The following is a 17,379-nucleotide window of genomic DNA, read 5'->3' as shown; positions in this document are numbered from 1 at the left end:
GTCGCGGAAGTGGAATACAAACGAAACCGTACAGCAATATTTTCATGCTTGCTATAAACAATCCAACTGTTTGATGTAAGCTACAAATTTAGTGAACGTATCACTTAGTCTGCCCCAGTGTGTGTGTGTGCATTGGACGAACTATCAGCGAAGCAAAAATCCAAAACAAACCACGCACATAAGTATACTTCACCCGTTTTGTCACTCGACACTATACTCCCCAATCGATAGCAGACAGAAAAGCGAGCAGAAGGTACCCGCCGGGGTAGCTAAGGCCCCCCCCCAACCTGCTGGAGACTGATTTCTCGTGACACTTGAGGCGAACCGTTCGGATTTTCTTGATTGCCGCGAAGTGTTTACGGAACAGTGAAGTCCTTAGTAGTCCATGCATTACACGGTGTTTTTCGGTTTTCCTGGCTAGCATCACAAAGAAGGCGGTGAAGTCAGATTCAGTGGGCGCGACGGTGAACGGACAAGACTGTATTATTACGAGCCACGTGGAAGGTTCTAAAAAGTGAAAATCGAAAGCGAGAGAGAAAAAAATACAAATAAAACCATTCTGTGATAAAAATTTAAAAATATAACAAAATAAGCATATGTTTATTAAAGTGAAACTAAGTTAGGCTTACCGTAACCAAAATACCCAGATGGTGAAACAAACGGAGGAAAAACAAGATATATTAAAGAAAACTCCACCACACCACCACGTGGGACAAACGTGCGGACAAAAGTGATGAAGAACGCTGAATTATTAAACAAAAAAATCGTCTAGCAAATAGCGCTAAAAGAACAACTGAACCAAAACCGCGTCAATGCATTCGGGAAGTAATCGGTATATTCATAGAGTGTACGTTTAGGCGATCATCAAACACTATCCGCGTAAGATTAAACTCAGCAAGTGCTGGTTCTGTGAACAAAACCGAACTATACGTTTGTGTTTGCATTTAGAAAAAAAAAATAGACTCGATCACCATTCTTCATTTGGTCGCATCTCTTTCCGTTCGGCCTTTGACGGAAAAGGTATCGGTTTTCCGGTTTCCAACCAACCATACCGGTCAGTGCAAATTCAGCTTTCACTTTAAACATCCTGCGTCGCGTGCTGAATCTCCGGCAGTCGGTTCCATTAGTGCGTGCGTGAACTATAATTGCGGATGCTGTAAATCTGTCCGTGTTGCAGAACTAACCTCAGCTCCCAACCTGAATCATCAGGCCTCAAGCGTAAAGTAAACGAAATCAAAGTGTGATTTTTTTCTGTGAAAATACATTGTGAAAACCGCCGGGTGCATCCTCCCACCCCCAAAACTCTTCGGTATTCTGTTAAACGCTTTCCGAGCTAAGTCTAGTAATTATTTTCGTTAACAAGTTGGTAGAGCGTTCGAACTGCACAAAGGACACTTGGCAGAGACACACGCACACCACAGTCCGTTCAGGCCGTCGTTGTTGCATTGCTAAAGCTCTGAACGAAAGCAAACAATAGACCAGACCGATTGGAAGTCGATAAATCAATCTGCTTGGCACCAGCAAAACCGAAGCGTTTCTTCAAAGAAGATAAAAAAAAACAGCAGCCACTGCATCTGATGGGTGATGTTTAGTTTCGATAATTGTTATCACGTACGAAAACAATAAAAGTCGTTTGAGTTTTGAACAAACACTACGGAAAACTAAGAACCAAAAGCGTCGAGTGAGGAGCTTCGAGCCACAGGGGGAAACTCTCTCGGGTGTGTGTTAACTTTACACATCGTAAACCGCAATCCTGTCTCTAAATATTAGCTGCGCTACAAAAATTAAAATATTCAACAAAATAAATAAAAAAAAAACTAGTGATATATTCGCATTTGCTGACATATGATAACGAAAAGCAGTGGGAAAAAGAAGTCAAGAACTGTATGAACACAATCGATGCAACTAAAGCAAACTGCGCTGTAACCGAAATAAACACGGATATCTTATAAGGCTGAATTGTGAATACAACAGAAACCAAACTAAACGATAAATAAGCAGAAGCAAGAAGAGACATTAATATTCGAAACAAATATTAAAAAACACACAACTAAACGCTATAGATCTAAGTGTCGTGCGTCGCTGAACTAAATAAGCTGTTGAAACAACATCAAAGAGATAGAAAGCAAAGGACTTATAGAGCAGAAAAGTGCTGTCCAAGCTATAAATCCCGCTAATCGGTTAGAGTGGCTAGTGGCAGTGGCTCCAATTATCCCCTTACGCGTCAACGTTCTGTCGAGCAAACGACTAGCAACAAAGCCAAAGGATATAACATCAATCCACGTGACAAATTCCTGTTCTCGAGCGACACAATTCTTGCGAAATTAGTCCGACATCGATAGGAGGCGGCGTGTGAACGGTGACAAGTGGAGGAAGAGCCGATCCGTTTCTATCCTTAACAAGGGAAAGTTCGAGTGTTACCACGACCGTCGTTGACCTTGCATCTGCCGAATTCCGTTTTTGGAAATTGTAATTCGTGTGCGTGTGTATCTGCGTAAGAAGTGAAAAGGTCCCTTGCGAAGGAAGGAACAATTTTTGTGTCAACGACAACCGCAATGGGAAGTCAGACAAAACCGTTCCGATCGGCCGATGGTAAGTGAAGCGAGATCGGGTTCTCATATTTCTAAAATAAATAACACACATTAATTGCGAACTTCGTCCAGAACGCCACAATATACAGATAATAGTACAGTAACAAAAAAAAACATATTCGATATTATCTTCTTCGTATCTTATGCGGAGATAAGATTGGTTTTGTACCGATAAAAATACTGAACGGATTAGAGAGAGTAGAGTAGAGTAGAGTTTTTTGTTTCAACTCAATTAAATTTCCACGTGAATATTCAAATTTGTCTATAAAAAATGTTGTCATTGATATTGCGAACGACTTTTGTTGTCTTTCGAATGATGCTAGACTAATTAGAATTTTAGCAGGACAATAGGTCTTTTACTTTTGAAACCAAATACCTAGACGATGTTGTTTGTTTTTTGTTCATGAGTAATAATAAATTTATCCCTTTCCAAAGTTTGCAAAACAAAGTAACTGTTGAAGTTTTTGTTGTCGTTTATTACCCTTTTAGTACAAAGCAATCAGAAATAGGATGGGAAAGATTCCATTTTTCTAATGTTCTGTTCCGTGTAAATTTAGATTCAAATTCCTATGAAAACCCGCAATAGGTTCTGTAGCTGAGAATGTATTTGGAAACTGCAAGATGTATGCACGATTTTGTGAAAGAGGTTAATGTAGTAGTAATAATTTTTATTTTACAGCGCCGTTCATGGATTACGTTGCCTACGGCCAGCGGAGTGATGTGTTCTTCAGTGGCCAAGCGAACCAACCGCCCGCCCCGAGGCAGTCGATAAACCCGTCGAATGTGTTCCCACCGATTGGCACCTTTAGCCTCGAGTCGACCACGATGGCTGCCCCGAGCCAGGGCGTTTTCGGGGGCGGCGACGCAATGAGCGTGATGGGTAGCTCCGGTTCGACCGGCTCGATCGGCGTGTTCAACGCGAACGCCATCGCGATGAACGTCCCGAACAGCATGGGCGGCAATGCGAACAACTCCTACTCGACCCAGAACAACAGCAATGGCGTCGACGCTAGCCAGGGCACACGCGAGACTGGTATCATTGAAAAACTACTGGTATGTCGGCAACGAGTTGGTCTGACGATCGCAAACGCATTCTAACGTGTATGAATCTTTGTTTCGCCCTCGCTCCTCACTTAGCATTCGTATGGGTTTATCCAATGCTGCGAGCGACAAGCTCGGCTCTTCTTCCACTTCTCGCAGTTCGGGGGCACGATCGAGCACCTGAAGATCGGCGATCCGGTCGAGTTCGAGATGACGTACGATCGTCGCACCGGCAAACCGATCGCCAGCCAGGTCACGAAGATCGCACCGGAGGTCGTGCTGTCGGAGGAGCGCGTAACAGGCACCGTGACGACCGAGCTGAAGAGCGAATCCTCCACCGGCACGACCAGTTCGTCCACCTCGAGCGACACCACAACCGGGCGTATCAGTTACGAGAATCGTGGCGAATGTTTCTTCCTACCTTATACCAAAGATGACGTCGAAGGCAACGTGTCGCTGCGTGCGGGTGACAAAGTCAGCTTTCAGATAGCTACGAACCAACGGTAGGTCGAAGAGACTAGCCTAGAGAACCCACGTTTCATGCTGATGCACAATGTTTTATTCTTATTTAAGGGGTAACCTGGGTGCATGCCATATTCGACTGGAGAACCCGGCCCATCCGGTCAAGTACCGTGGCGTCGTTTGCTCGATGAAGGATACGTTTGGTTTTATCGAGCGGGCCGACGTGGTGAAGGAGATCTTCTTCCATTTCTCCGAGGCGGACAACACCATCGAACTGCGCCCGGGAGATGATGTGGAGTTTATTATTCAGACAAGAAATGTAAGCACTTCGCCGGATTTAGTTCGTAGGCGATACAATCAAAAACGGTCATTAAATTTTGTCTTAAAACACCCAGGGTAAGGAAGTGGCATGCAATATCGCCCGCCTGGCACCCGGTTCGGTTATCTTCGAGGACGTCGATACGACCATCTACAAGGGACAGGTGCTGAAGCCGCTCGATCGCAACAATCCGGCCCGGCAGCAGACGAACGATCCGCTCCCGGGACGCATCCGGTACCGGGCAGCCGACCATTCGGAGGTAGAGGTTCCGTTCGGCGACAAGGACCAGAAGGGTGACTACACGCTGCGCCACGGTGACTGGGTGCAGTTTCTGCTGGCGACCGATCGGCGAGATCAGCTGCAACGGGCAACGTCGATCTCCCTGCTGGACGAAACATTCCAAGTGAGCGGCGAGAAGCGCGAGCAGGGCGTGGTGGTATCGCTTAAAGAAGGCTTCGGCTTTTTGCGTTGCGTCGAGCGCACTGTTCGTTTATTTTTCCATTTTACTGAAGTATTGGATACGGTACGTACTCGCGAAGGTGGATCGAATGTGGGGGGGACGTGTGTGAAATTTATTTTTAACTTTCATTTCCCTTCTTTCTACATGTCCAGAGCCGCGAAATTTGCGTCGATGACGAAGTCGAGTTTACCGTCATTCAGGATCCGGGCTCAAGCTTCGCCAACAACCGCCAGAGCGGCATCCGCATCAAGCACCTGCCGGTTGGCACGGTCAAGTTTGAGACGCTCGTCGAGAGCAACGTCGAGGGCGTCGTATCCCGTGAGGCACCGAAAAGCCCGATCAAATCGCAGGAGCGCACCGAGGGTGGCGTCATTACCTACGGCCAAGGTCCAAACAAAAAGACTATAATGTATTTCTTGAAAGATTGTGATAAGCCACCACGTGTGGGTGATAAAGTAGGGTTCAATATTTGTCAGGTATGTAATTGCGTTTGTTTTATGTCGAAAAAGCTTTCTTTTTCATTACACTACCGGTGTTCACACGTTCGTCTGATTTTATGGCTGCTTCATCTTCCCTCCTTCGTTCCGTAATAGGTAAAACGTAACAAAGAGTTGATCGCAACAAACATTCAAGAGATCACGTCGAACACACAACAAGCGCAACCACAACTGCAACAGCAGCAGCAGCAGCAACAACAGCAACTACTGACGCAGCAACAGCAGCAAAACTCCACTGTCGTCGACTCACAGCTCACCATTACTACGCTTCAATCATCCCAATCACCGACGGCAGGGCTTAGCAATGGCACACGTGCGAATGGAAATTCCGTTTTGAAATCCAACTACACCAACGGGAACATAAAACCCGGAAAGATTCACCATGGATTCATTGCCGTTTTGAAGGTAATTTATGCTCGAATGGAAAATATTCGATGGAAAATCCTCCGAATTCCATCACCATTTATTATACGTTTTGTTCACTGTTTGCAATTGCTAGCTTATCGTGGACGTATTAGAACTTTTGTTTTCTCCACAACCTTGAAACACGGACAAAACTGCTCAGACACTTTTGGAAAACATTACTAAACAGCTAACCCAATTACATAGCACCGGTTGCTATAGCAACCAGCACACTTGGGGAAAATAGAAGGTTATTTGGAGATACAATTTATTTTTCAAGTGAAAATTGTTTTGAAACCATTTCAAATTTTATCTAGTCCAACGGGCTAGGCCTGTAATAAAGTAGAAATAAAGATCCACTCCGGGAAACGAGTAACATGCACGGTTCATCGTCTAATTCAACAAAAAATAATAACACTAAACACAACACAACACAAGCAACAGGCAAATATGCTTTGAATTGGCTTATCCAATTCAAACCGTTATTCACGATTCTGCAAGTACAAAGGTAAAACAGGAACGAAACATAGTGACGCACTAAACAAAATCAAACGACTAAGTCCCAGCTGCACAAATCGACCAAAACATAATCCAGAGCTCCTCACTCCGTTGGACTGTTAAATGAACGTTATATTTGACTGAACATGTTCATTTTTCCTTTCCTGGATAGATTTCACCTCAGAAAATGCATAGTCTAGCCCCTGTAACCCGGGCCAAAAAAGCTAGTGGTATTAAAATTTGTCTCTCGATTGTTGTAGGAAAATTTTGGCTTCATCGAAACAGTCGAGCACGACCAGGAGGTGTTTTTCCACTACAGCAACTTCGTCGGCAACAGTAACACGCTGGAGCTCGGCCAGGAGGTGGAGTACACGCTCTCTACGCGCAACGCCATCAATGCCGGCAACTGCATTCCGGCGGAGAACGTGAAGGTACTGCCGAAGGGTACTATCCAGCAACCGAAGATTCTGCCGGCCGGTTTCAACGGTTCGGTGCTGCGCCCACTGCGCTGCATCAACCCGGACCAGGTCGAGTACTGTGGTTTGGTGCAGGTGAAGAACGAAAACGGCGATTCGCTGTCGACGCACGAGTTTGGCATCACCAGCCTCAAGAACAAACGAGATCTGTTGCAGAAGGACGATGTGGTCACGTTCAAGATCGATGAGCTCAGTCGTGCGATGGAGGTATGGGACTCGGCCAACAGTTTAGAGTGGTGGGAGAAAATGTGTAACCAATTTGCCTTTTTGTTTCCCTCCCTCCTTTCAATCTAGATCGCCCCCGTTCGCACCAAGAAGCAAGCAAAGGTGGACTCCATTAAGGGGCAATTCGGATTCTTGGACTTTGAGGTGGACGAGGGAAAGAAGTTGTTTTTCCATATGTCCGAGGTGCAAGGCAATGCCAACCTCTATCCAGGCGATTCAGTAGAATTTTCGATCGTCACTAACCAGGCAAGTGTATAGTACTCGTACCACTCATAATAGAACTCATAATTTCGTCGGTTGCGTATTTAAAAATACTGAAAAGTAAAAGTAAAAACATCATCAAACATTTTTATCATTATCAAAACATCAACATCTTTTGGTAAACAAAGGCCCACCTTTGATAGAGAATGTTATGCTCAACTTATTTTACATTTTATGTTTTCTCGTTTTGTTTTTCAAACACAGCGCAATGGCAAAACATCTGCCTGCAATGTAATTAAATTGCTGGATGCCAACGGACCACGGCCGGAGCGGCTTATTTCTCGTATCAAGCTGAACTCTGTAGATGACAACGGACCACGTCTAACGGTCATTCGTGCCCCGAAGGGACCGGACGGTACAAAAGGCTTCCAGACATCGGCCAGATCCCCTCGAGCAGTTGGTAAGTAGACTCACTCACACAAATCGTGTAAACACGCTGATCTCCGTTGATTAACCTAAAACCCCCGCTCTATATCTCTTCACAGGCAAATGCGTGGAATAAAAGTAGTCAGATAGAAAACAGTAAAACAGCAATGCTGATTGTAACAAAAAAAAAAACAATTGTATCGATTATTACTATTATATTAGTTTCTACAAGTGCTAACGTTAATTTCTGCAGCCGGTTATAGTTAGGCATACACATATTACGATTACTATTATGTTCTTGGGAAAATTAAACTCAAATAGGTTTGATTATTGGATCGGTTATAATGATGAAACAAAACAAAAATGAAAGCAACAACAAGAAAAAAGCGAGAACGTGCAACCAATTATGCATCGGTGAAACTTATGTTAAAACTCTTATAATGAATCAAAACACATTGTTTACACTACAACAATGGTACATGTGGAAACGAAACAAACAAACAAAATTACGCTTATCATTGCGTTTATTTTTTCACACTGCCAACGCATAATGTGTGAACTAAAAAAAAAAGGAAAACAGGCGGTGAACATTCAATCGGAATGGTAAATATTTAGAAAAAAAAAGAAAGATTAGGCTCATTTTGTTTAGCATGCAAACGATATTTAATATTTCATTTAAAACAAAACAAAAACATAATGGCATAGTTTGTACGACCACAAACATATACCGCACGATCACGTGCGTATTTTCGTTAACCGCTGTATTTGAGGAAACAATTGATTAGTTATTTAGCTGTAGCATTCATCCTGCTAGGGGTGGGTTGGTCTCTGATGTTATTCATGCCATCACCTTCTTAATAAGTTGCTAGTGTAAACGTAATGTAAAGTGTCTTTTTTTCTCTCTTTGAATCGGTGCACTATGCAACTAAGCGAAACTTCTGATGTTTTTTTTTTTGCTTTAAGGCCGTTGTATGTAAAATCGGATTAGATGGAATTTTGTGTGCTCACAGTAGCACTTTGAGTAACGAGCATTCGGAAAGTTTAAGTGTTATAAGTCGAGACGGGCTATTAGATAAACATCTGAATCGTCTGTATTTTCTTGTAGAGAGCTTGCAATACTCCTACCCATGTCTAATGCCCAGCATAGAACGCCCAATGGAAAAAAATAACAAAAATGTTAAAAAGAAGTTTCGATATGTTTGCATTTGCAATATAAAGATGGTCAAATTGAACCATTCAACAAGTTAAAAATACACACACATCATTGGAAATAGGTCCTTAAGCTGATAAGATAAACATGAATCTAATTCATTACCTCTCCCTCTTTCCATCTTTTCGATGTCCTGAATCAAAATATGCCTTCCGTTTTGTTCCGGCATGTATTTTCTTTCCTTTCCAACTACTACCAAATGATTTGCTCATGTACCTTTAAAGGCTTTCCCTTTCCTCTACGAATTGTGTTATGTAAGCAGCAGTAACAATACAAACTTGCGCGCCTATTGCAAGTTATTTCTCTTCTTATTGAAGATCCTATTTTAAAACTAGTGAAAAAAATACCACTCTCGACCGCGTGGGAAAAACTCACAAAAAGAAAAAAGTAAACAGACACAGTTGAGCGGCTCGCGGAAATGTTTTAATTTTGAACATGAAAAATGTTTACTACACTTGTATTTTGCCACAAAACCTCGCTCGGTGGTAGAAGCTTATTCGTTTTAGTTTTTCCTTCCCCCCAAATCGTTGGGTGCTAGCCGAAACTTTGGGAATAAATAAGCAACAGGAGATAGGATCAATGCGCATGGAGAAGCAAAACAAAAAAAAAGAACACAATGCAACAAAACCGTACTATTTTAAAAATTACTTATGTTATGCTATGGAATAAGTGGAGAAAACAAAACATGAAAACACAAGGTAACACAAAACGTGTATAACGGAGCAAAACAAAGGGAAACAAATTTAAGTGAAGCATAAGAAAATTCGAAAGGCTAACGAAAGAAACAAGTATCCCAACGCATATTTCCTCTTATAAAACATGATCTAGTCTTCGCAACAAAATGATAATGAAATGTGTAACAAGACAGAAAACCGATAGGGGTGTAGCAGAAGAAGAGAAAGAGAGAGAGAGAGAGATAGAGGGGCAATGAGAATGTGAACGCATAAAAAGCGAACAAATTACACGCAACGCAAAACAAAGAAGCAAATAACACGATATATTGAATAGCTTGTGAAAACTATTGGAGAAGCTTAAAACGCGCCCAGCAAATACACCACACACACACACACACACAGTTAGCGAAATCGTTTACTCCCCATCGCGAACGTAGGAAGCGGAAGGAGAAGCTAAACGGAAGTACGTAAACTATCACGAACAACAAATCCAAACACATACTCAACCTACATACACAAACCCGTACACAATTTAACTATCCGGATGCAGATAAACACAACGTATAGGCTTTTAATTAAATTTTATAGAACAATAAATGAATAAATGATGGATAATACGCTGTCAAGCAGGCGGTTTTGGATCTTCATTAGCGATAGATCAAATGGAAGATGGCTTCTGTGGCAACCAAAAGCAAAAGAACACAAGATAAAACTCAAGTGCCAGTGCAGGAGCAATTTCGATTCGATAAATTCTAAATAGCAAAGAATTTAAAATCATCCAATACAACCTGCTGCGGAATGGCACCATGGAAAAGGAGAAATAGAAGAACATCCGCCAGAAACACTTATTACACAAATGGACAAAAAAAACTTTCAATACAATAATGAGAAACGTTAGTGAAGACAGAAAGAAAGAGGGTAGCTTTAAAGTAAAACTTTGAGCGTCGAAAACAAAAGGTGTAACAACAGCTATGAACATTTCGGGATCAAACGGCAGGATGAAGGTGGTGCTCACAAGCAGTGTCACCAAGAGATGCCAACGCTTGCGCATCTTAGGTTCCAGTTTCCACCAGATTTATTGTTTGTGTCCTTTTGATAATGCTTTCGTTCCATTTTATTACTGCAACGAATTAACGCCGAATGAAAAGCCAGCCGAGAAACTAAGTAGAAACCTACTGTATCGTATTGCATTGTAACGGCGCGAACTGCGAGTAGTGCAAGACCCGGCGCGGGCGACATAAACAAACAACATGAACCCGATGATGGAGAATACAATTGAACATTTAAAATAACAACCCAGGAGCTAAATATTCTCCGCAAAATACAGTAGAACGGGTTGCAGGAAAACATACATCAGATCGCCCGTCTGGGATAGACATTGATCGAAATAGTGAAAGTGGCTGAATGCTTCACATGCCAGAAGGAAACGGAAAAAGTAAGGAAACCGGTAACCAAAAATCGAAAATAAAGCATCATACAAGGAAACGGAAATGAAATAGGAAGAAAAACAGGAGAAAAGCAAAAAAATTCAGAAAAATGCAAAAAAAACTGTAAAATATAAGAGAAAAAAACTATGAAAAAAAAACTGTGAAATCAATACGACATTGTAACTGAACGAAACAAGAACGCGAAACTCTGATGTAACCAATAAAACAAGCAAGCAAACAGACAAAAAACAACAAAAAAAGCATTACACTTAACAACTCTTGTATAAATCCCTTACCCCTGCGGTAGTGATGACAGTTTTTCCAAAACTTTATCAAAACATTTGGCGATGGCAAATGACTAATTTACGAAGAAATTCGTTTGAAGGCGGTTTGTCTTAGCCATTTCTACTACTTAATAAAATTCGTATTCCGGTAGAGTTTTTGTTCTCGAGAATAGTGAAAGATTTGGATTGATTAGTAGAAATATTTCTTTATTGTTTAACCACTAGTTATTCAAACATTTCTCCCACTCGCCACAAGAATTGGTTCAGTTTTGGTCTAAATTTGCGAGGAGTGATTGTTACCGAGATTAACATAATCCCGGTACTTTGCTCACCGTCCGGTGCGTTTATATAACAATCGAGGAAATACTAAAAATAACTGTTTCCTTGGACTTGGACTACGTGTATGGCATGTTGTAGGATAACAGTGCGCTTAGTGAATGTGATGTCCGTTTCCTGTTTCCAATGTTGCGTGATACAGAGCAGACGCTCGTCTGGACCGGAGGAAAGATAAACCAACCGTTTGCTGGTCGTGAGAGAAGTCCTTATCATGCGTCTTCCACTGTGTTGCGGTATGGTCTTATTTTCTTTTCTTTATTGGGTTCTGAGGACGCATAAATCGTTGGTCGGTCTCGTGGCGGAGATTGTTAATCCAATGCTCTATGGTTTAGGTCTACGTATTGCTTTTTATAGGTTGATACTACGTTGTAGCAATTCCGTTCGTTTCGGCAAAGGATTAGATCACTACGCACTCGTGGGGGAACTTTACGTCCTGACCGGCCTGTTCGGGCTTAGGGCACACTGTAAAGCGGAGAATGGAAAGAAGAGTGTTAAAGGAAGTGGCTTCGTAACGCACCTGGAGCTGCGCAGCTCACTTACATCGTTGGCAACGGTTACCCCAGTAGCCGGTACCCTCACATCGGCATTTGTACTGTGGCATGGCTGTGACCTGGGTACACGATCCACCGTTCATGCACGGCTGCCGGCTGCAGATGTCGTTGGTGCGACCCTAGAACAAGCAAAGCACGGTAAGAGTGCCCCGATTAACGGTAATGTCCTCCCGCTGTCGTCCGGTTCAACCAACCTTTAGCGCATCCTGGCACTCCTTCTTTGTCGCGTAGCGAAACTCCGACTTGCAGCCGAACGCACAAGTGCATTGGCCATTATCTATCCGGCATCCGTGTTGTGTTTGGTCCAGATCGCAGCCCTGCGTCGGCCTGATAAGTACCGCTGCTGTAAGTATAGCGTCACCCGGAGAAACAGAAACAGGAAATTTACTGACTGCCGTACGACTGATAACCGAGATAATTGTTTAACAGCTCCTGCTCCATGTTTCGGATCGGTCAAAGTGGGTCTAGTGTTTCTTAAGGGCTTGATGCGAAGAACCATTCTGATAGAGGTATAAGATACTGTTCCCGTAAGAGGAGAGGGTATTTAAGAACTCCATGGTAAATTTTCGCTTTCACCTGGTAAAAAGTATCCTGTTCATTCTACAAATATTTGCTTATGTTCCTTGGTTTTGGTACATGTGTTTCTTTAAAAAAATAACAATAGTAGAACGTGAGATTAAATTTATGTTTAACAGGCCACATCACAGTAGGCAGCGTTACAAGTTGTCCGTCGCCTTTTCTAAATTTGTTTGAGAGTCGCTAAAGTTAAGAGCTGAATGTGAACATTTATTAAACTTTCCTCTATCAAACAGACAGAATAGAAGAATGATACTTCATATTAATCCATTACCTAGTGCAACGATGCACAGAAGAGCACAGAAATACGCTTGGTGAGAGTTAACCATCGCTCGCCGGAAGTGCTTGGGAATATCTCGCAGACTCTTTTTCTGGTAAATCGTATCCTATTACCGGTCCTTCGATCTGCGGAAGCGATGCCACTAGATTTGGCTTTATTGGTAAGATAATCCGTAACAACTATCTCAACGCAACGCTAGTACCTAGCACCACAAGCGATAGCACCTGTTCAGCTTCACGGTACGACACTGTTCGAACGTGGACCGAATCGATGTACACCCAAGCAGCAGCGGCAGATGGTCTTCATTTAACACAATCAACTCTTCCGTACGTAACGTGCCGTGCCACGAACAGAGTATTTTAGAGCAGCGATAGCCTACTTCGCCGATCTGCTCTACGTCTAGAGTGCGACTGACCGGGTTCTATTGCAACGGATCACCGTTTGGCTCGTACGATGGGATGTACTGAACACAGTGGTTGCCCATTGCTTCACTTCGTTCCACATTCATCGTTTGAGCAGAAGCGAGAAACGAACAGGAAGACTGGACTGACGAAAAGCAGGCGATAACAACACGCCTGCCCTGATAAGTTTTCTGAAACGTAGATGCCACCAGCAGCGAACAGCATCCAGTGGAAAAGACCAACGGAGGGACCAGAATGTAAGCGAGAACGTAGCCGAGTCGTGTGTGTGTGTGTGTGTGTGTGCAGCCGAGAATGGAACAGCAATTCGTGGTATACACATCTTCCGGTAAGCTGATAAATTAAACCACATGCCATGCAGTGTTCGAAAGTGCATCGTGAAGCATGCTGTTCCACTCAGTTACATGCTTGTGCTATAAATATGTCCATCGAACTTTAATAGAACAAGACAATATTTCTCAATTGGTTTTTCTACAATGTTCACATACTTTTTTTGATGGAACGTTCATTGAACATCTCATCATAACAGAATTTTGGTTTATTTTTTATTACATTTTAGTTCGTGAACATCACACTTTGGATAGCACAATTTCCATCATCATCAGACATCAGCTGTAAAGGGACCATAAACCAACATAAACCATCATAAATCGTTCGATTCCAATGCGGCCGTTATAAAAGTATCTTATCTAGAATCAAACGATCTTCCCAGTAGATCTGGTAAAACAAGTGAGACCAGTTTTGCGAGTGGTTATTCTGGTCATGACCACAAAGCGGTTTAAGTAACTAAGAAAGTAGGCAAAGGTAATTGTATGGCCACATATGTATTATCTACTACACACTGTTGGTGTGCATTTGAACTCCATTGTGATCATTTTGGTGCTTTAGGTTAACTGTTTGCTAGCTGTGCAAGTTCATTGTTCCATCCCAAAAACTTATACAGCATTGCTTTGTGTTTATCACACTTTTGATAAGGCAACTGGTTTTCGTTGTTCCTCAGCTTAAGATCTGCGCCACGCTCGATCAGCAACTCCACCAGCTCGATTTGGTTCTCCTCGAACGCGTAATGTAGCGCGGTGTTTCCCTTCTCATCCTGCGCGTTAAGCTCTGCGCCATGGTCCAGCAATAATTCGATCGTCTTCAACGTATACCCATACCACTGTGCGTAGCGAAAATGTGATGCGATCAGCAGCAGGGCACTCTGTTTCCGATCGTTTTTGGCATTTACGTTTACTCCTTTTTCCACAACCAATCGTTCGACGATATCGTGACTCGGTTCTTCCATGTAGGACAGCAGACCGAGCAGTGGTGTGTAGCCATATTCGTCGCAACGTTCGAAGTCTACGTCGTACCCGTAGTCCAGAAACCACCGGGCACAGCAGGTTATCGACCGCTGGCACACTGTGAGGAAAAAGCTAGCCGCCTGTTCCTTGGAGTGCCGGTACAGACTGTCGTACAACTTTTTCCGAATATCGGGATACTTTTCCAACTGGTCGCCAGAGTTGCATGAGAAAAAGTCACGATTCTGATTTCCCAGTAACCAGGGCAGGAACGCATGGGCCGTCTTTTCGAACCACTCGAAGTGTGCAATTTCAGGAATCAATGTCCACGCTGCGCAGTACCGCTTGTAGCGAAGTGTTCCTTGGAGTGCTGAACCATCGATCAGCTCCAATGAAGCGCCATGTTGTAGTAGATATTTAACCATCGTACAGCACGAAGCCAGCGATAGTGGAACATTGCCATCCTTCGACGGTTGATTGACGTCGAATCCTAAGGATAACAATTTTGATAGAATTTTTGCCTCGTCGCCCGGCATGCAGACTGTCTTGCAGCAATAATGGAGAAGGTTGTATCCAGCGTCGTTGACGATCGTAGAGTCGATGGACATTTTCTCAAGGAACAGATCCAACACTTCCTCCGAGCGAACAAGAAAAATGGGAAGATTTCCCTCGTTATCCTTTCGGTTGAGATTAACTGAACATTCTAGCAATTTTTCAACTAGATGCGGTTTATCATAGTCCGTCGCTTGATGCAAGACATTGCGTCCAGCTTCGTTCACCACAATCTCTTCTGATTGTAGAGTTAAAATTGCTTGTTCCAAATCCTCATCAAGCAAAGCGTACAATTTATCTAAACCTGAAACGGAACAATACACTATAAACACTTTATTTCTCGGTATTTGCAATAGAACTTACTTAGAGCGTTGTGTGTTTTCTCCACAAGTTCAACGGTTTCAGATATTTTTTCTCGCATTTCTGGAAACGCTTCCGACAGCATCGAGAACGGTTCCCGGTAGACGGCGATATCAAACCATGTGGAGCTGATAACACCCTCTTCTAAGTGTTTGGCTTCGGATTGAAAATATTCTTTGTGATGCTGCAAAATGAAACCTAACAGTTTCACATTGTGTTTAGCAAGTGCGCTTGTAAGCACCTGTAGGGCACCTTGGGTGTTAAATACTGTTTTAATTGAAGGATTCTGCTGGTATAGCTCCTCAACAAATTCGATATGCCCGTGCTGCAATAAGGCATGAAGAATATTAGTCGATTCGCGATGGGTTTCAATTTTTAAAATATCCAAATTGCTACGAATCTCTTCAAAACAATAGTTCAACGCCAGCTTGTTAGAAATGAGGTCCAACAAGTGCAGATTGTACCGCCACGTGTACGTTAGATCCATTCGATATTGTACCGCATACTCGCTGCATTTCTTTTTCATAGCTACCGGCAAAAGTGACCACGATGAAAGGTACTCGTATTCAATATACTCGTATCGGAAGGTACGATCGAACGCTTCGGATTCGGTTTCGCCAAAGTTTACCACACGGTACCGTATCAACGCTTTCAGCACGAAATCCGTCATTTCCGGGTGGTTCTTTCGGGCAACGATATGGAAGGCGTTTCTTTGCTCATCATCAAACGCGGTTGGATCGTACCTTTGGATGTATTTTGTTAGGAGTAGTTTTATGATGTCCGTGCACAGTACATCACAAGCGGTCAGCAGCGGTGTTTTGCCTTTGTCCCCTGTGGCTGAAAGTTGCGCTCCGCTGGAAAGTAGCGTTTGCAGTAAATCCTTACTACCAATGTAGCAAGCCGCCTGCAGGTAGGACATACAATCGGTTCGAAAATCACTTTTATCGAGCGACAACACCCCGTTGGGTAGAATTTGACGAATAAAGCGAAGCACAGCAGGCCACTTTTCTTTGGTACACACATCCAAGGCAACGAGCCGGACTCCTTCACAGGGTAGGCGCAGGAAAACAAATATCTGCACATTCAACGGTATAGCTGCCGGGCACGGGCTGGCCACCGATTGCACGTGCTGACATTCTTCCTCCGTCCAGGCTATCAGAATCGGTCGTTTATTCCAGTAGTTGCATTCCATCTTCCACAGAAACCTGTTGCGCATGTGTTCCTTGACGATCGCCAAATCGTTGGAGTATTGCGCTAGCAGTACATTAGCCACTCGCACCGCTTGGTTCCCTATGGCAGCATGCAACGGCGTTAATCCATTCTTGTTCGGCCGATAAGGGTTCATATTTTCCTGTAGACATTTTTGCACTTCACCAGCCCAATCATTTGCCGCTGCCCAATGGAATGGGTCGGATTTAAAATTATTTTTATTGAAAATGCTTTTATTCATGTTTTCAATTTTCACTCAACGGTAGGGTGAATTTTACACTTTTGATATTGATGTACAACTTCTCCAAGACGAGGCCGACATTCGTCTTCACATTTCACTACTGAAGGAACAACTCCTCGAACGTCTGCTTTTCTATCGATGCAGTATTGCGATTTATGTTGCAACATTTGCCATTACACCACAAGGTGCCACCGCGTACTGTACTTCAATTTTATCCATGTACCGTCGAAATGGAATGTAATCTTAATGCGATAAAGCCGATATGATTCATCACCGTTCATTTTTCAGAGAACATCGCCACCTGTCGTGAAATAATTTTGCTCCTACACGTTATTGTTATCTTAATGAAACTTACTTAAACGAAAGCATGGCTCTTTATTTC

General features: G+C 43.1%; 3 protein-coding genes across 3 annotated transcripts; 1 reads left to right on the top strand and 2 right to left on the bottom strand.

Annotated features, from left to right (window-relative positions):
* Positions 1–1,531: 1,531 nt before the first annotated feature.
* LOC131281917 (cold shock domain-containing protein E1) lies at positions 1,532–7,897 on the top strand. Its single transcript, XM_058311281.1, has 11 exons — positions 1,532–2,592; positions 3,271–3,644; positions 3,729–4,135; positions 4,206–4,413; positions 4,490–4,936; positions 5,026–5,349; positions 5,467–5,775; positions 6,531–6,953; positions 7,041–7,217; positions 7,437–7,632; positions 7,718–7,897. The coding sequence occupies exons 1-11, from the start codon at positions 2,556–2,558 to the stop codon at positions 7,732–7,734; spliced, it is 2,919 nt and encodes a 972-aa protein (XP_058167264.1). The 5' UTR covers positions 1,532–2,555; the 3' UTR covers positions 7,735–7,897.
* Positions 7,898–11,926: 4,029 nt separating this feature from the next.
* Positions 11,927–12,985, bottom strand: LOC131294546 (protein crumbs-like). The gene is made up of 4 exons (XM_058322591.1): positions 12,931–12,985; positions 12,275–12,423; positions 12,070–12,199; positions 11,927–11,991 (listed from the first exon to the last, which is right to left on the bottom strand). The coding sequence occupies exons 1-4, from the start codon at positions 12,983–12,985 to the stop codon at positions 11,927–11,929; spliced, it is 399 nt and encodes a 132-aa protein (XP_058178574.1).
* Positions 12,986–14,230: 1,245 nt separating this feature from the next.
* LOC131281807 (uncharacterized) lies at positions 14,231–16,997 on the bottom strand. The gene is made up of 2 exons (XM_058311161.1): positions 15,551–16,997; positions 14,231–15,491 (listed from the first exon to the last, which is right to left on the bottom strand). Exons 1-2 carry the CDS (start codon positions 16,995–16,997, stop codon positions 14,245–14,247), a joined length of 2,694 nt encoding a protein of 897 aa, XP_058167144.1. The 3' UTR covers positions 14,231–14,244.
* Between the last annotated feature and the right edge of the window lie 382 nt (positions 16,998–17,379).

Source organism: Anopheles ziemanni, chromosome 2 (genome assembly GCF_943734765.1).
Source record: "Anopheles ziemanni chromosome 2, idAnoZiCoDA_A2_x.2, whole genome shotgun sequence".
NCBI lineage: Eukaryota > Metazoa > Arthropoda > Insecta > Diptera > Culicidae > Anopheles > Anopheles ziemanni.
Note: the sequence above shows the minus strand (reverse complement) of the source record. Positions and strands in the feature narration are given on the sequence as shown.